This window comes from Mytilus trossulus, chromosome 7 (genome assembly GCF_036588685.1).
Source record: "Mytilus trossulus isolate FHL-02 chromosome 7, PNRI_Mtr1.1.1.hap1, whole genome shotgun sequence".
Lineage (NCBI taxonomy): Eukaryota > Metazoa > Mollusca > Bivalvia > Mytilida > Mytilidae > Mytilus > Mytilus trossulus.
Window position 1 is genome coordinate 14,387,804 of NC_086379.1, and position 20,852 is coordinate 14,408,655.

Sequence of the window (20,852 nt, forward strand, 5' to 3'; positions counted from 1 at the left end):
TTATACCTCATTCTTTTGATTTGGATCTAAATTTGATGTTTCGAGTAACAGTTTGACTGTTTCGAGTTCTCCAGTTCTAGCAGCTATGTGTAAAACAGTGTTTCCATTCTGAAAAAATAACAGTTGAAATATTTACAGTTCTTCCAAATATTCTGCTAAAAACAAAAAAAAACAGATTGAATACATACAATTAATAGTACACACCGTTTTTAATATGTAAGTTACGTGTAAACGTTAATTTTGTCAACAACTTGTTGATCGAGTCTGAATAAATTTGATTTCGCCTTACTCAAAATAATTGAATACTTATTTATTTATTTATTTTTTTTAATATAAAACATATTTTATTAACAATCGCCTGTTACATCAACCCTCAGTTGCCCAGGGGAGCATTTGTCGGGGAAATACCAAATGAGAAAAAAAACTCCCACGATAAATTATTAACATCAACCTTTAAACATATTATCTATCCTTGTACAAATGTACATGTACCTGCAATCATTATCGATCCATATATCTTTACCTCTCACCATATATAATTTTTTCAGTAAAGTATGTATCTTTATTTATTTCTCACAAAAACTACCTGTATTTATTAAGCAGTTTTTAATGTTACGGTACATCAAGTCTTTGGTTATGTTAATTTCAATTACATTTAAATTCTGGTCATGTTATCACGTGCGATTTGTTGAAGGGATGTGTTACAGTAGTTCATTCATAAAAAAATGGATTATTTAATGATTTTTGATTTCCAAAAAGGTTTTATTTCAAAGATATGGTGAGTAAATATTTGTTTATAAAATGAACCTGTTGATACAACATGTCTTGTTACAATTAGATGATATACCTGAATTACATACACAATAGAAATGACATGTAGGGAGTTGAGAGCAGTGTAAATATTATTATTCAATCAGTATCAAAGAGATCATAGCACTGACCTGACCACACAAAATGTATATGTATATACAAAAAATGTTACACATAAAAGAAAAGGCTTCGTTTTTCGTATTCGGTTAAAAAATATTTGAGCAAAAATTGCATTTCTTGTTCTATGTAGTAACTTCCATTGAAGTTGTTTAGTTTTCCTGTTAGCTAAATTCTTATTCAAGGTTTCCCAAATGTATTCCCAGGGTAGCTTATTCCCAAAATGTAAATTCCACTTAAACTGGCTTTTTGGAGCTGTTTTATTCTCATAGAAGTTTCTAATATTTTTTTGGCACCAACGACAACTCCATTTTTTATAAATTGACAAGAATTTATTATTTTTATAGGTCTATCAGAGTGACTTTGCATGCTAGAGTCTGTTTTTAAAACGTCAATTTGTTGAGGTGTTAACGAAGATTTAATGCGGCTATATTGTGCTATCCAATTTCTTTTATCCATCAGACGGTTAAAAATATCAAAAGAAGTTTTAAAGGATTTATTGTTTAAGTCACATATATCTTTCTTTTTTTTTATTCCACTGGAGGCAAAATTTGCATAATATAATGCATGTCCCTTGAACTTAAATTTAAAATTGCCGAATATATATTTTCTTCTAAAAGGTCCTCTTTTGTGACCGATGTTTGGATTTTCTGTAAGTCAGACCAGGAAATTAAAAGTTCTTTATAATATTTGGACATTTGTTTTTGCCTAAAACATGAAGTGTCCGAACAAGAACACATAAAAAAATCTGTATCATATTTTTCGTCTAGTGACGTCAACCAGTATTTTCCTATTGCATTCCATTTTTGTGTTATTGAGTTGACAATACTGTACATACTTTTCACCTGTTTTGATTTAATAAAGTCCCTTAAGTTTATCATTCCTATCCCCCCTTTTTCTTTCGGTAAACAGCACACTGTTCTAGCGATTTGGTTTGTTTTCCAATCCCATATAAAGGACCATATAATATTATTTATTTGTTTTTCGAATATGTCCGGGATACCTCTAATTTCAATTTCGTATCCAATGACAGACAGTACAAAGGATTTAATAATTAAGACTTTTCCCGTAAAAGTGAGATCTCTTGATTTCCAAACTTCCATACAGCTTTTTATCTTATTTATTTTTTCTAACCAAATTTGATCTAAGTCCACCCCGTATCCATGTTGTACCCCTAATGCTTTAACAGGACGCTTAGACCATTTAATTTTGTTAAATTTTGGTTTTTTATTTCACCACTTGCCTAAATACATGCCAACAGTCTTATCCATATTCATTTTAGCCCCGAAGCGTTTTCGTACAGTTTTAAAGTTTTAAATGTTTCTTCGATAGACTCCTCACTTTTATTAAAGAGTTGAGTATCGTCAGCAAACATATTTAGCTTAGTTTCAATATAGTCCCCAGTTCTAGTAGGAAGTTTTATTCCTTCTATATTAGGATTGTTTCTAATTGAAGCTGCAAGTGGTTCTGCTTGCAGGATATATAACACCGGGGCTATTGGGCATCATTGACGAATTGAACGGGTTATCTTATATACTTATTTTTCTTCAAAGAACAGCCTTTGCCCCAAAGCAACTGAATTACACACTGTGGATGGCTTTGAATTCCATGTGAATTTTGCACGTCAATTTTCTTTGAGATTTTAAGATTTATTTTGGGGTTTTGTTTGTTGCGAGTGGGTACTTAAATGTCAAGTACGTCTAAGAATTGTTTAAGTTGACTATGTAACGATTGACAACCCTCTTGTGTGGTACAATCTATACCTTGTATATTTTTTTAGGGTCTATTGTTGTTCTTTCTAATAACAGTCTAACTGTTTTTAATTTTTCTACTTCTGCAGCTGTATCAAATGGAGTGTCCCCATCCTAAAACAGAAATGCAACGATGTTCAGAGAACTAAAAGAAAAGGAAGAAACATTAACTAATCTTATCTGAATAATGTTATTTTGAAACAAGTCATTTGTATTGATTTTAATTTTGAGCTTAAGTGAACAAACATGGTCATGGTGACGTGTTTTCATTTCTCATCTATATTGACAAAGATTGCCAGTTCCCCAACAAAAGGTTGGTGGTTCTCTTAGTTTACTTCAGCTCTCTCCACCAATTGATACTGTCACTAAACTTGATATTAAACATATTATTCGTCAATAAACCAATGAACCAACAAAGCCTTAGTGACACTCATATATTGAAGATAGGTATCATTACAGACAAACCTCTAGATAGAGTTATGAGTGAAGGCAATTTAAATTGGATACGATGAAACTTAAGTAGTCAAACGTATTTAGAAGAAACAAACGAATTGCCTTATCTACATCATATGATACAAGGTGGAAAGTTATTTCATTGCGAATCATATCACAATCCTAATTTCATATAGATCAACATATAAACGGTCTATGGTAAGAAGAAAAAAAGAAACAATCCAGTAATAGGAAAAAAGATTTGAAAAAGTCTATAAATTTGTTCTAAATCACATCATCATAATGAATAGGTTCTCATGCATGTACATCATTCGTACACCGTTCGGGAAGCGTGCGTACAGCGTACGGGCATCGGCCGTGCATGGTTCGGGCATCGTTCGTATTGTTAACTTTTACGTTACACGGACTGTACTATGCAATTCAATATATGACATTATACATTTTAATTGAACTATGGTCATTGTTACGTTGAATTAATTTGTCAATTAATATTATTAATAATATTGCTTTTGAAAAAGAAACACTAACATTTCCAAAATTATCCACAAAATACTAATTAAAATTCATTGATTTATAGAGAGAACATGAAAATTTACGCATTTTTCCAGAAGAATTCTACAATGTACTTGAAAGACTCCCTAGCAAGTTAATTAGTTAAAATGCATAATGAAGTATTCCAATAAATAAAACAAAGTGAGTTACCTTAATTTGTGCAATGAACCAAAGGTTGGATAGCTTTATAAATATTTACTTTTTATGACTTTCTGAAAATAATGTTTAGTGGATTATCAGCCACAAACTGTTTCTTAATAAAATGTATGTACTGATGATTTTTTAAATCTTTAACACTTGATTAATCAATAAAAAATCATTCTCTTTCTCGTTATTTTTCGCATTTATAAGTTTCAGGGTGTTGAAATTGGTTCATAGAAAAATACTGCCTCAAACATTTGAAAAATGGTTCCCGGTACATTACAGTATAATATTGTTTAAGCAAACAATGTTTCAATCGAATCTGATGAACACCCTTTTTGAGACTGGTTGTTAATAATCTAGATTGTATCTTCCTGTTTTTGACAAGTGTATGAAGGAACTATGAACCAAAAGAAGAAAACAAAAAAAGGCGATGACAAAACGCATTACTCACCAATTTTATATTTGAAATGAGGAATATATAACACAAATAGTAATGGATGTAACATTGCCATTAAGAAAGAGTTTTATTAGATTTGAAATTTCAAATATTAATTACTAATAATTCAACAGATAAATTTAGGTATAGGTCCTTGTACTAATGAAACTGCAAAGATCAATAATATTAATTAAAACCAATTTTTATGTGTTCAGCTTTTGCAGATTAACACATCTTATATTCTTAAAAAAATTAAAACATATGGAAACGGTGAATGTGTTAACGACTCAAAACCCCAACCAAAAGAGCAGAATACAGCACAAGGCCATCAGCACAGCCAGAACATCCGGTACGAACAAGCAGTTACACAAATGTGTAGTAGTGTATAAAAGGTGGACATCACAACAATAAACCACGATCCATATAATTGAACGGAAATTTGAAAAATGATATACAAGACTAGCAATGGTCAGAGGTTCCTGATTTCGGACAGCCACAAACATGCCTCAGGCTTAAACATGTTTTATGAGATCCCAACGTTCTCCCTTTATCTTCTATAAGTTGAACCTATATGTTCGGTTTTGATCAGACTCGTGAATCATAATAAACAGCTTATCAACAAGTATAAAAGTGCCCAAATTTTGACTATTTTATTTATATGTGTCTGTTTAGTAAACGCATCATTGTAAATATAACGGATTTGGATGAGACTGTTATCAAAGGCAGAGGTTCAGCGCTATAACATCAGGTTTAATCCACCATTTTCTGCATTTGAAAATGCCTGTATAAGTCAGGAATATGACAGTTCTTGTCCATTCGTTTTTGATGTGTTTTGTTATGTGGTTATGGACTTTTCAAATTTATTTTCCTTTATGTTCAACATTTCTGTAATTTCACCTTATACATGACCTCATGAAATTCGTTGATATTGGCATTTTTGTTTCTTTGGGGGGTTTTGTTGTTGTTGTTGTTTTTGTTCATATAATTCCCCTCCCCTCTGATATCTAGTATTTTACTAAGATATGTGTTTATAAACAACATTGTTTAGGCATTCATTTCAATTGACAATTTAACAAAGTCAGTCAATACCTTATTTACGCTTTTTGGATCGATCATTGTTCTTTCTAATAACAACTGAAGAATGGTTGGGTCTCCACCTCTACAAGCTGAGTGTAAGAGAGTGTCACCGTTCTGAAATAAAGAGGTTGCAATCTTTACAGTAGCATACGTTGGTATAAAAAAAAAAGTAGAAATGATCTGAAAACATAAAACAGCATCCGGCAAAAATTTGAAAAGTGAAAAATTAAAGATCGTTTTTGTAATAACATTTCTCTTAAACCGTAAAAATTAAAATCATGAAAAACTCCGAGGAAAATTCAAAACGGAATTCCCAAATCAAATTGTAAAATAAAAAAAGCTCCGTCACATTTAACGAGTACATAACAATTGTATAAGAACACAACTTGTGTACAAGAAAAATGTTCAAATGCAAGTTATTCAGCCTGAGACAAAGTTTCATCTTAGCTAATTCAGCTACCTTCACTAACAAAAACTGGACATTTAGCTAAAAGGCATTATCACTGAGCATGGCTATAATCAACATGAACTAAATTAACAAATATTAGATTGGTAGGTTGTATGATACTCATAGTACGGGCAGACATTACGAGTGTTGTCTCAATAATAATACAATATACATAAAAAATGACGCAATGACCGTTATCGACAGCATTTTTGTAAAAAGACACAACATGTTAACATCTTCTGAAAAATTGTCTCATTGGAAATCAAATGATTTTATTTTTTTCATAAATATGCATACCTGAAGGTACCTTTATAATTATCAAACAAGAAAAAGTAATAAAATAAGTTCATGATAATCAAAGGATGGCACATTCCCCATTGCCAATTTCAATTTTATGCAATAGGAAAAGTACAGCTAGAAATATGACACCGATATTATATAAGTTATCACATTTTGCTGAAGACACAATGTCACATTTGAATTGAGGTTTAGCATTCTTAAAGAAAGCTTTAGTGGAATACGGTTGTGTGTCACAAGTGCAATGTTTTATAAAGATTAAAATCATTTTTTAAATTAGAAATGTGGTAAAGATTTTCCTATTTTAAAATAGATACTTATCGTGAACCACATTAACTCTGTAATTAAATGATATTACTGTGGGTGTTTAACTGGATAAAATTATAGGGTTATACAGCAAACCATGTTTTTTATTTGAAATACAGGAATGAATAAAACACATGGTAATGGATGTAAAATTGCCCTTGAAAAAGAGCCTTTTATTAGATTTATATTTTAAGATGGGTTAGGTGATTCAGCACGTGAATTAAAAAAAGGCAGTAATATCATTAAATTGACTAGTATGATTAGTTTTTTCGATTCGTTAAAAGTGAATCCCATGATTAGAAAAGAATGATAAATTTCGTTGTTCAACTTATTTTAATCACTGCATTTACTAATCACTGTATTAATTTTTATTCGTATGTTTAATTTTTGGTTAATAAGCAAGTGTTTCTACAATGCATTGTAAACCAGGGCCTTTAAAACTCCCTTATCTGCAACAAATCATAACACTCTACTCTTTAAGCAGTTTGTGGGTGTCAATAACATGAGAATAATGATTAAATACATATATTATAACATGATTATATTTTTTTTTTATTGAAATATAGTCATATTTTAAATGTGTTTCCAATTCAAAATGAAATGTGCATTAGCAACTGAAAAATCATTTCAGTATTTTAAAAGATTTATGGCATTTTGTTGACCATACAAATGGTTTAGGGTATATTTCGTATTAATAAACTTTTGCATTTTACTTAAATCATGACTGTGGCCAGAGTGTTTTATGTTTTTGTAAAAAATATCTTGGTATCTAAAATAATGAGGACTTGCAAGTGGTCGAAAAATAAACCAACATATTGCATCTGAGTAACTTGAAATTTTAATTCTATAAAAAAAAAGTTTGAATTGTTATTTCATCATCCCCAAGGTGGCTGTTCTAAATCGGAAATAATGTCAGTGATTGTCTTTGGTCCTCAAAAAAATGTATCATTTACTGCATGATCTTCATGGAATGTGTCCGACGGAAACAGTGATAGCAATGACAATTTGAAGTCTTTGTTTTACATATCCACATGATAATGATTCATTAAATAAACTTTAGTTCCTGTTTTTGTTAATTAAGTACAACCTTCTATACATGATACAGATACGCGTTTGTTTTATTAATGACGAAATCATTGGGTTTCAAAAGTCAGTCGACGCGTAGGTGAAGGTGATTTCTTTCACGTCTGTATTTCATCAAGTATGACATGCCAAGTTAACATTTAAGATAATCATTACGGATGGTGTTGATATATAACAGAACTGTGATCGATTATAGTTCATCAGGCATAAAAAGAGACGGGTGCCAATTTTAAATATTCTGTTTTGTTATTTGTATAGGCATTATGCACAGTCTGTCACAGTGGTATAATTTAGAGAAGATTTCAAAACTGAAATAACGACTTCTTCGTGTTCTTTATTGAAAAAACCCTGTCAGAACATTAAAAAAAAACAATAATAATTAAAAACCAATTGTTCAGAGAACAATTGAAGGTCTTTCCACTAGTAAAGATCTATTTTGATATTGATATAGGAAAAATCAGTTAATAATGTTAGTTCCAATGGCTTTATGATGTATTTATATGAATTTAAAGCAAAGGTCAAAATCTAGGACGTCCTATTAACCTATGACCTTGACCTCAATTTCAGGGTCATAAACCAAGGACCTCAAATCAAAAGACTATAGGTCTTATTTATAGTTGGTTAATGAGTTATTTCACCATACGCATATTTTAAAATACAAGGGGGGAGAAAACACCTTTTTACGTTCAACGTATCCTTGCAATCAAAATTTACGTGTACCGACATGTCGCAACAAACAATTAAGTTAACATAATTTGTCGTTATCTTATACAGTTTCTGGAAATAAGAGAGAATAAGTCAAATTCAAAATTGAAATATGATCTTGACCTTTGACCTTGACCTAATTTTCATTTTTTGGACCAAGGACCTGAAATCAAACGTTCCTAGGTCTCTAGCACTTATGGCTTACAAGATAGAAATGCATATCACTTATATCACATGGATAAGGGGAAATAACTCTCATATGGAGCGTTCATATCGCTTCGGTCAAAATAGGACAAATCATGCGAAGGATATAACGAGAAATTTTGAAAAATAAATTTGTCGTAATCTTTTACGGTTGCGAAGGAGTTGTGCTAACAAGGAAAACAGTGTTTGGGGAGATAACTCCTACAAAGAAAAGTATTCGGTTACGCAGGGTAAATTTCAAAAGCGCATAAACTGTTCGATATCATATACGAAATATCTAAGCGACATGTTGCGAAACAAATATTTATCTAAGAAGCAAATAAGGCGGAAGAAAAAAAAAAAATAAAAACCAATTGTTCAGAGAACAATTGAAGGTCTTTCCACTGGTAAAGATCTATTTTGATATTGATATAGTAAAAATCAGTTAATAATATTAGTTCCTATGGCTTTATGATGTATTTATATGAATTTAAAGAGAAGGTCAAAATCTAAAATGTCCTATTAACCTATGACCTTGATCTCAATTTCAAGGTCACAAACCAAGGACCTCAAATCAAAAGACTTCAAGTCTTATTTATAGTTGGTTAATAGGTTATATCACCATACGCGTATTTTCTAATACAAGAGGGGAGAAAACTCCCTTTTACGTTCAACGTTCCCTTGCAATCAATATTTACGTGTAACAACATGTCGCAACAAACAAATTAGGTAAAATAATTTGTCGTTATCTTATACAGTTTTTGGAAATAAGAGAGAATAAGCCAAATTCAAAAATTTGAATATGACCTTGACCTAATTTTCATTTTTTGAGACCAAGGACCTCAAATCTAAAGATCCTAGGTCTCTAGCACTTATGGTTTACAAGATAGAAATGCATATCACTTATATCAAATGCATTAGGGGAAATAACTCTCATATGGAGCGTTCATATCACTTCGGTCAAAATAGGACAAATCATGCGAAGGATATAACGAGCAATTTTGTAAAATAAATTTGTCATAATATTTCACGGTTGCGAAGGAGTTGCGCTAACAAGGAAAACAGTGTTTGGGGAGATAACTCCTACAAAGAAAAGTATTCGTTTACGCAGGGTAAATTTCAAAAGCGCATAAACTGTTCGATATTATATACCAAATATCTAAGCGACATATTGCGAAACAAATGTTTATCGCAAGAACAAAATTAGGCGGAAGAAAAAAAAATAATCAGAAGAAAAACAATAGGTCTTTCCACAGAAAGGTGGAAAGACCTAATAATCAGAAGAAAAACAAAAGGTCTTTCCACAGAAAAGTGGAAAGACCTAAATATCGACAGTATGATATATATCATGGTTATTCAATATGAACTTTGGATGGCTGCATAACAGTAAATATAAAAACAAGAAGATTTGTATGATTATCAACGAGACAACTCAAAATCAGAGACCACATGGTGAAGAGGCAACGATTATATGTGAACATACGGGCTTCCACAATGCGATTGAAGGCTGTACGATGACTTAAAGTTGTTAATTTCTGTGTCATTTGGTCTCTTGTTGAGAGTTGTCTCATTGGCAATCATACCACCTCTTCTTTTTGTGTTCGTTTATAACCCCAAATAGAAGAAAAAGCTATATATACAAGGCATATAAATAACAAATCACGGTAACACATTTCAAACGAGAAAACAAGTACAGCTTTTTGTTTAAAATACATTCTCTTATGGCTCTCCGTTATATATATGCTAGACATATTTACCACTAGCAATTCAGGAAATTCATATCTCCTCTAGAATTACAGTACTAAAATGATATAGGGTAGCACAATACAAAAAAAATTTCACACCAATCTGACAATTTTAAACTGATGTAGTTTCTTTCACCTAGTTTAAAATTTTATAAATGAGGTACCGAAAAGAAAGAATAAAGGTTAATTTCTTATATTATGGTGATAACTTTATTTTTACATTATTATGACATAAGTAATAAGTTGCTATATTGTGATGTTCCCTCTTGAAAAAGATTAGATTCTTTGTAAATAAAAACACCCTATCATATTTAATAGATCCTTGTATATCACAGTTTTATCCCAAAAGGATGTATCAGATTTTTCCTTTTGTATCTCATTCTCTCATAAACTTTCATTGACGTTTGACACCACAATTCATAATTTGGTATAACATTTGTTCTATTGATATTTTTGGAAATCTGAGACACTCTTTTGGTCAAGGAACAACATGTGTGAAAATCAGGCATATAGAGGCATCAATCTAGGAGCTCATTTCATTAAAAATTACATTTTCATAATAATAAATTAATGTGTCACAATTGTATCAATCAGGATTTTCCTAATTGTACCCAATTACTTTTCTTTAATATTCTTTATAACCTTAGGTTTTGTCTTCCTTAAGAACTGTTCTAATCATAGGCAGTCAATCTTGCATCCCCTGGGAGTATAAAACACAAAAATGTCATACATCCGTTAATGAGATTACCAAACTTGTTATTAGTAACAGGTGCTTGTTTTTTGTGTATTGTTTCAGCTTAGAAATATGAGACTTTTCGTTGTCTATATATATGTACAACTCGTCTAAACATCAACCCTACAATGTTAGATCTATAAATTTGTTCTTCCCTCGCCGGAATTCGAACCCATGCTACTGAGATATCGTGACACCAAATTGCCTGCACTGTAGCCGTCCCGCTAGACCACACGACCGTCTGGGCTTCACAAAAATAAAGTTTTCGGTGTCCGTTTGTTACCTTTCCTCGTCAGTTTTAATCTAGCAGCATACTACAGTACATGATATATAAGGCATGGAGATATTATTGTTACAGATCAGCTCAATTATCTATAGTAAAGGATCCTACAAATTAATGCAAGATACAGTCACATAAAATAATTAAATTTATAAGTACGTCTGAGTCAGTGACAACTCTACAACAGATGTATCCATCTGAAATCATCTCTTTTTGTCGCAAAGGTTTGTTTTCAACCTACCATCAGTGTCAATTTCTATATTTAAGTCAAGATATGAGGCTGACTTAACTGTATCTGTAGTATCCTTTATTTCTAGTTTGCTGGCGTAGAAAGCAGAAAATAAATTTAAGTTCCTTTATGAAGTTAGCCTCGTAATAATAAAGAAACAGGAATACACATATTTATTCATACAAATGTTGGTTTTACTCATTTTTTTAAAATTCAAAATCTGAACATGCAATATGGAGCCAATGCGTATGAACAGTTTCTTTAACTATCTCTAAAACATCTTTAATTATACATGTTTTGTGTTATCCAGAGAATATATTGTTTTCAGATTCACCTTTATACATTCCTGATAAATTTCCAAACAATAAATGTCTTGTATTAAAGATATCAGGGCCTAAACTGTCGACCTGCATGAAGAGGATATGCGAGATAAGCGGTGAGATAAATATATACTAATACCATTCTGGAGAAACCGCATTTCAGTTTGCTAGATAAATTGTTTTACATAATGACAGTTCCAAAGTATATGTTCAATTGATTTATATTCAGTCTAACAATACGTACAATATGGGATTTGAACTAATCCATTTTTTTACTCCTGTAGGAACAGTGCAATTTTTTGTATGCATCCAAATACATATTTTTACTCCCTTTTAGTTTTGAGAATGGTTTTTAAACAGATGGTATGAAAGTAAATACTTATTTATAATCTCCCTTATTTATTGTGTTGGAAGTCTTAGTTAGCGTAAAAATTATGGTATTATTTCATGATGTCTAAATTCATATGAAAAACTCCTAAAACTCATGAAATTTTAAAAGGTATCATTCTCCCCATCAATAGAAAAAACTGGATTGTGGTCAATTTGAAATAGATTATTCATCCAAATTGTACAGGAAAGAAAATATTCCCAGTCGTGTAAATTCATTTCTTTTTCAATTACCATTTGCCAAGCACTCATTGTATTATTTAGACTTTGTTGTAGTTGCTTTATATAGCTATAACCACAACTAAAAATTATATCTGTGTCAACATATATGAAGGACATAAATAAATTTTGCACTGTACACTCAATTCTTAAAATCCATTTGATCCAATTTCATGTCAAAGCATTTATAAAAGCATTTGATCATCTTAGGGCCCCATCCAAAAATCATTTTGTAGCACATTTTTTTCACTCATTGGACTTGTGATTTCCAAAAAAAAACATGGATGGGCTTACTCAACTATTCCAGAAAGTCGGTTGTTCTGTCTGTTAACTCCAGATTCTTCTACCAAAAAAAGTGGTCGCCTTTTTATATAATTTTAATTCGTTTTTGCGTAAAACTTTGAATTAACTATACGAACATTATCATGGTTGTATTACACTCATTTTATGACAAATGATCTATTTTCGAACAGAACTCAAGACCGATGTCTTACTCAAGGCAATTAAAATAAGATATAATGTAGTTAAAGCTGTCAAAATAATAAATATCAATGCGTCCGAAGCGAATTTCTTGATTTTCCTTTACAAGAACCCTTAAAACCGAATAATTGAAAGCCAAGTATTCATCTTGTATTTCCATATATCAAATTGTCTGTTCCAAAACATAATTAACGGCTGTCGCCACTTTTGAAAAAATGCTTATTTATGATAGAACTTTTTTTTTCTAATCTGTATCATATGTTCAGTTTCGTTTAATTGAATTTGTGACGTTTAAATTTTATTTTGCAACTTTATAGCATCTCCAACATTGAAGGGTTGCCATCTTTATACGTTAAGTAAATATGAAGTGGCTGCATTTACATGACTTCTTAAAAGACGTTTATCTTGGTATTTTCTGTTACTATTTTTTTAAGGGTTTAATAAATATCATTGGCCTTCACCCCTCTGATATCTAGAATATTGGAATATTGGATATTGGATATACAGATATGTATTGATTTCATAAGCAACATGTTGTTGACATTGATTTTAATTGACAATGCTGTAAAGCACTTCCTTCAATACCTTATTTACGATATTTGGATCGATCTTTGTTCTTTCTAATAACCATTGAAGTATGTGGAGGTGTCCATCTCTAACAGCTGAGTGTAAAAGAGTGTCATTATCCTGCAAAACATAAGTTACAATGTTCATAGTATCATTTGGTGGTAAAAACAAAACTTGTAGACATTTGAGGCCTCCATCACAATAATCTTTTTGTAGTACATTTTTTAACTTGTGATTTTCAAAAAAAACATAGATGTGCATGGCCAAGTATTCCAGAAAGTCGTTTTTTTTTGTCTGTTTTATAACCAAGACTCTGCCACCAATATAAACTAGACGCCTTAGTATAACCATTTTAATTTTAAGTGGCGTTTAACTTATAATCAAATACACGAATATTATCATGGTTCTATTACACTCGTTTTACAATATATCATCTCGTTTCGGGCAGATTTAAAGATCGATGTCTCATTCGAGGCAATTAAAATATGATATGATGTAGTTAAAACTGTCAAAATAATAAATGTCAATGCGTCCGAAGCGAATTTCTTGATTTTTATTTACAAGAACCCTCAAGCCGAATAATTGAAAGCCAAGTATTAATCTTGTATTTCATTGTATCAAATGGATTATTGTCAGTTCTCAAAAATATAATATAAGGCTTTTATCCCTTTTAAAAAAACATTTGCTTATTTATGATATGACCTTTTCTTTAAATCTGTATCATATGTTCAGTTTTGTTTAATTAAATTTAGTTAATTTTTAATTTGCCACACTATTACATTTTCACTTGAATTAAATATGTAGTTGCTGCATTCACACGACCCATGACAGATATTTACCAAGTTTTTGTTTTGTTTTTGTTGGGTTTTTTTTTGGGTTTTTTTTTTTAATATCATTGTCCTTCACCCCTTTGATATCTAGTATATTGGATAGATATGTATTCATTTCATAAGAAACATTGTGTTGACATTGATTTTGATTTTAATTGACAATGATGTAAAACACTTTCTTCAATACCTTATTTTCCTCTTTTGGATCGATCTTTGTTCTTTCTAATAACCATTGAAGTATGTTGAGGAGTCCACCTCTTACAGCTGAGTGTAAGAGATTGTCACCATCCTGGAAAAAAAGTTGCAATGTTCATAGTATCATTCGTTGGTATAAAAACAATGTATAGACATCTTAGGCCTCTATCACAATAATCATTTTGCAGTACATTTTTTTATCCCTCTCTGAAATTGTAATTTCCAAATAAACATGGATGTGCATGGCCAAGTATTCCATAAAGTCGGTTGTTCTCTCCGTGAACCTCAGATTCTTCCACTAACAAAAACTTTTCGCCTTAGTATAATCATTTTAATTCCAAGTGGCGTTAAACTTATAATAAAAAAAACATGTACTTTATATGGTTGTATTACACTCATATTATAACAAATGATATATTCATGGGCAGATTTAAAGATCGATGTCTCATTCAAGGCAATTGAAATATGATATCATGTAGTTAAAGCTGTCAAAATAATCAATTTCATTGCGTCCGCAGCGAATTCCTGGATTTTCCTTAACAATAACTCTTAAAGCCGAATAATTGAAAGCCAAGTATTGGACTTGTATTTCCTTGTATCAAATGGACTATTGTCAGTTCTCAAAAACATACTTAAAGGCTTTGTTCGCTTTTAAAAGAAACATTTACTAACTCATGATAGGACCTTTTTTCAATCTATATCATATGTTTAGTTTCGTTTAATTAAATTTGTTACGTGAAATTGTTTTTCGCAACACTATTACATTAAAAGGGTTACAATCTTTACACATGAATTAAATTTGTAATGGCTGCATTTACATGACTTTCTGAAATATGTTGATCACGGTATTTTTTTTTTCGTTGTTTTTTGTTGTTTCTTTTTTTTAAATATCATTGCCCTTCACCACTCATTTCTAATATATTGGGTAGATATGTATTCATTTCATAAGAAACATGTTGTTGACATTGATTTTAATTGACAATATTGTAAAGCACTATCTTCAATACCTTATTAACGCTATATGGATCGATCTTTGTTCTTTGTAACAACCATTGAAGTATAATGATGCGTCCATCTCTTACAGCTAAATGTAAAAGAGTGTCACCATCCTGTAAAAACAAGTTGCAATGTTAATAGTATCATTCGTTGGTATAAAAAAAACTCATAGACATCTTAGGCCTCCATCACATTAATCATTTTGTAGTACATTTTTTTTTATCAATCTATGAACTTGTGATTTCCAATTAACATGGATGTGCTTTTACAATATTCCAGAAAGTCGGTTGTTCTGTCTGTGAACCTCAGATTCTTCCACCAACAAAAACTGGTCACCTTAGTTTAACCATTTTAATTCTAAGTGGCGTTAAACTTATAATAATAATACACGAACTTTATATAGTTGTATTTCACTCATATTATAACAAATGATCTCTTTATGAACATATTTAAAATAATAATAATACACGAACTTTATATAGTTGTATTTCACTCATATTATAACAAATGATCTCTTTATGAACATATTTGAAGATCGATATCTTACTTAAGGCAATTGAAATATGCTATGATGTAGTTGAAGCTGTCAAAAAAATAATTTCCAATGCGTCCGCATCGAATTTCCTTATTTTCCTTTACAAACCATCAAAGTCGAATACTTGAAAGCCAAGTATTTAACTTGTATTTCCTTGTATTGATTGGACTATTGTCAGTTCTCGAAAATATAATTAACGGCTTTTGTAACTTCTAAAACACATTTGCTTATTTATGATAGGACCTTTTTTTTAATCTGTATCAATGTTCAGTTTCGTGTTAATACATTTGTTAGGTTAAATTTAGTTTTGCAACACTATTACATTTCCAACATTGAAGGGTTACCATCTTAACACTTGCATTAAATATAAAGTGGCTGCCTATACATGATTTCATGAAAAACGTTTATCTTGGTATTTGTTTTATTTATTTTTTTATTTTTTTTATTTTTTTTTAAATCACTATCCTCCACCCCTCTGATATCTAGTATACTGGGTAGATATGTATTCATTTCATACGCAACATGTTGTTGGCATTGATTTTAATTGACAATGCTGTAAAGCACTTCCTTCAATACCTTATTTAAACTTTTTGGATCGATCTTTGTTCTTTCTAATAACCATTGAAGTATGATGAGGTGGTCACCTCTTACAGCTGAGTGTAAGATATTGTCACCATCCTGGAAAAAAAAGTTGCAATGTTCATAGTATCATTCGTTGGTATAAAAACAATTTATAGACAGCTTAGGCCTCTATCACAATAATCATTTTGCAGTACATTTTTTATCACTCTATTAACTTGTAATTTCCAAATGAACATGGATGTGCATGGCTCGGTTGTTCTCTCCGTGAACCTCAGATTCTTCCACTAACAAAAACTTGTCGCCTTAGTATAATCATCTTAATTCTAAGTGGCGTTAAACTTATAATAAAAAAAACATGTACTTTATATGGTTGTATTACACTCATATTATAACAAATGATATATTCATGGGCAGATTTAAAGATCGATGTCTCATCCAAGGCAATTGAAATATGATATCATGTAGTTAAAGCTGTCAAAATAATAATTTCCAATGCGTCCGCATCGAATTTCCTTATTTTCCTTTACAAACCATCAAAGTCGAATACTTGAAAGCCAAGTATTTAATTTGTATTTCCTTGTATTGATTGGACTATTGTCAGTTCTCGAAAATATAATTTACGGCTTTTATAACTTCTAAAACACATTTGCTTATATATGATAGGACCTTTTTTTTAATCTGTATCAATGTGCAGTTTCGTGTTATTACATTTGTTAAGTTAAATTTAGTTTTGCAACACTATGACATTTCCAACATTGAAGGGTTACCATCTTAACACTTGCATTAAATACGAAGTGGCTGCCTATACATGATTTTACGAAAAACGTTTATCTTGGTTTTTGTTTTATTTTTGTTATTTTTTGTTTTTTTGGTTTTTTTTTAAATCACTATCCACCACCCCTCTGATATCTAGTATACTGGGTAGATATGTATTCATTTCATACGCAATATGTTGTTGACATTGATTTTAATTAACAATGCTGTAAAGCACTTCCTTCAATACCTTATTTACGCTTTTTGGATCGATCTTTGTTCTTTCTAATAACCACTGAAGTATGTTGAGGTGTCCACCTCTTACAGCTGAATGTAAGATATTGTCACCATCCTGGAAAAAAAGTTGCAATGTTCATAGTATCATCTTAGGCCTCTATCACAATAATCATTTTGCAGTACATTTTTTATCACTCTATTAACTTGTAATTTCCAAATGAACATGGATGTGCATGGCTCGGTTGTTCTCTCCGTGAACCTCAGATTCTTCCACTAACAAAAACTTGTCGCCTTAGTATAATCATCTTAATTCTAAGTGGCGTTAAACTTATAATAAAAAAACATGTACTTTATATGGTTGTATTACACTCATATTATAACAAATGATATATTCATGGGCAGATTTAAAGATCGATGTCTCATTCAAGGCAATTGAAATATGATATCATGTAGTTAAAGCTGTCAAAATAATAATTTCCAATGCGTCCGCATCGAATTTCCTTATTTTCCTTTACAAACCATCAAAGTCGAATACTTGAAAGCCAAGTATTTAACTTGTATTTCCTTGTATTGATTGGACTATTGTCAGTTCTCGAAAATATAATTAACGGCTTTTATAACTTCTAAAACACATTTGCTTATATATGATAGGACCTTTTTTTTAATCTGTATCAATGTGCAGTTTCATGTTATTACATTTGTTAAGTTAAATTTAGTTTTGCAACACTATTACATTTCCAACATTGAAGGGTTACCATCTTAACACTTGCATTAAATATGAAGTGGCTGCCTATACATTATGTTATGAAAAACGTTTATCTTGGTTTTTGTTTTATTTTTGTTTTTTTTTTGTTTTTTGGGTTTTTTTTTAAATCACTATCCACCACCCCTCTGATATCTAGTATACTGGGTAGATATGTATTCATTTCATACGCAACATTTTGTTGACATTGATTTTAATTGACAATGCTGTAAAGCACTTCCTTCAATACCTTATTTACGCTTTTTGGATCGATCTTTGTTCTTTCTAATAACCATTGAAGTATGTTGAGGTGTCCACCTCTTACAGCTGAGTGTAAGATATTGTCACCATCCTGGAAAAGAAAGTTGCAATGTTCATAGTATCATCTTAGGCCTCTATCACAATAATCATTTTGCAGTACATTTTTTTATCACTCTATTAACATGTAATTTCCAAATGAACATGGATGTGCATGGCCAAGTATTCCATAAAGTCGGTTGTTCTCTCCTTGAACCTCAGATTCTTCCACTAACAAAAACTTGTCACCTTAGCTTAGAATTATCATTTAAATTCTAAGTGGCGTTAAACTTATAATAAAAAAACATGTACTTTATATCGTTGTATTACACTTATATGATAACAAATGATCTATTGATGGGCAGATTTAACATGTTTAAAGGACTTTGTTTTAATCTATATCATATGTTCAGTTTCGTTTAATTATATTTGTGACGTTTAAATTTTATTTTGCAACACTATTATATCTCCAACATTGAGAAGTTACCATCTAAAAACTTGAATTAAATATGTAGTAGCTGAATATACATGTTTTTGTTGGATTTTTGTTAAATATCATTGCCCTTCACCCCTCCGATATCTAGTATATTGGATAGATGTGTTGACATTGATTTTTTGTTGACAATGTTTACGCTATTTCGATCGATCTTTGTCCTTTCTAATAATCGTGAAGTATTTTCAGCTGTTTACCTTTTACAGCTGAGTGTAAATAAACTCATCATATATACCAGGATTACCAGTAACTTTATATATACGCCAGACGCGCGTTTCGTCTAAAAAAAGACACATCAGTGACGCTCGAATCAATGATGTTATAAAGGCCAAATAAAGTACGAAGTTGAAGAGCATTGAGGACCCAAAATTCATAAAAGTTTTGTCAAATACAGCTAAGGTAGTGTCACCATCCTGGAAAAAAATTGCAATGTTCATAGCATCATTCGTTGGTATAAAAAAAACTAGTAGATTTGATTTGAGAACACAAAGAAGCATTCACTAACTATTTGCGAAGTAAACTTACGAAATTTAAAATCGTTTTTAGACATCACATTTTTCTTCAAACCGTAAAAGATCAAATCACAAAAATAAAACTTCGAGGAAAATTCAAAACGAAAAGTCCCTAATCAAATGGAATAATGAAAAGTTTCCAACACATCAAACGAATAGTTTGCAACTGTATTTTAAAAAAGAACATAGCTTGTGTCTATAAAAAATGTTTAGATTGCAAGTTATTAAGCCGTCGATAAAGTATTTGCTGATTTAGCTTCCTCCACCAACAAAAAATAGTCATTATATATGCTAATAGGCATTATCACCGAGCATGGCCATACTCATCATCAAACAAATAAACAAATATTATCTTGGTACGATGTCTGATACGCCTAATACGGGCAGACACCAAGAGTGATGTCTCAATAAGGTAATAGAAATTTGATAAGACGCAATGAAAGTTTTCGACAGTATATTGTAGAAAGACACAACATGATAATATCTACGTTGTTTTGATATCTTGTGAAAAATTTTCTCATTGGCAATCAAATTATATCTTTTTAACTTCATAAGTGCAGGACATCATTCATTCATTCCCGGTTTTTTTTAATTTCATTCGTATGTCATAAAATGTTAACAAATGTAGAGCGATATGGACACTCGTTTATGTCCCCTTTTTCTATTGAAACCCAAGACTTACTATATATAAACCATTCACGCATTACATTGAATTCAAAACCAAGAACAGAAAATTATAAATAGTGATTAACTAAGTTTCAATATATAGAATCAAATGATGAGACACAAATATAACAGATAAAGTATCCTATATATGTGATGCAGATATTACATTTTACTGAAGATACAAAATCACATTTTAATGGAGGTTAAGAGAGCTTTAGCTGAATACGATTGTTTGTCACAAGTTCAAGGTTTGATAACAATTAAAACATTAAACAAAATAATTAGAAATGTGGTGAAAAAAATAATATTTCTTAATAGATACCTATCTTTTACCAGAATATCTCTGTAGCATGTGTAAATATGAATAGTATTGTGAATTTTTTTATCTAGAAAATGTTACAATATATTTAAAGGATTTTTCGTTAAAGGACATGCACCCAATACAATTACTTATGAAGATACCATATAGTAGAAATACATTAAAACAATATTTTTTTGTTTTTTGTTTGACCTTTAATCCAAACACCAATCTCATTTCTTGGATTTTTTTGATTTTTACTGTCAAAATTCCAATATCCCACCAATCAGAATTTATACCACCAATAAGATATCAAAATACAATAATGAGATACAACGTAAGAATACAATACTGCAATATGATAAAAAAAAAAAAAAAAAAAAAAAAAAAGACA

General features: G+C 30.7%; 1 protein-coding gene across 1 annotated transcript; it reads right to left on the bottom strand.

Moving 5' to 3' along the window:
• Positions 1–19,419, bottom strand: LOC134726185 (putative ankyrin repeat protein RF_0381). Its single transcript, XM_063590585.1, has 10 exons — positions 19,375–19,419; positions 18,443–18,544; positions 17,464–17,565; positions 16,455–16,556; positions 15,355–15,456; positions 14,340–14,441; positions 13,341–13,442; positions 5,353–5,454; positions 2,691–2,792; positions 1–108 (listed from the first exon to the last, which is right to left on the bottom strand). Exons 1-10 carry the CDS (start codon positions 19,417–19,419, stop codon positions 1–3), a joined length of 969 nt encoding a protein of 322 aa, XP_063446655.1.
• Between the last annotated feature and the right edge of the window lie 1,433 nt (positions 19,420–20,852).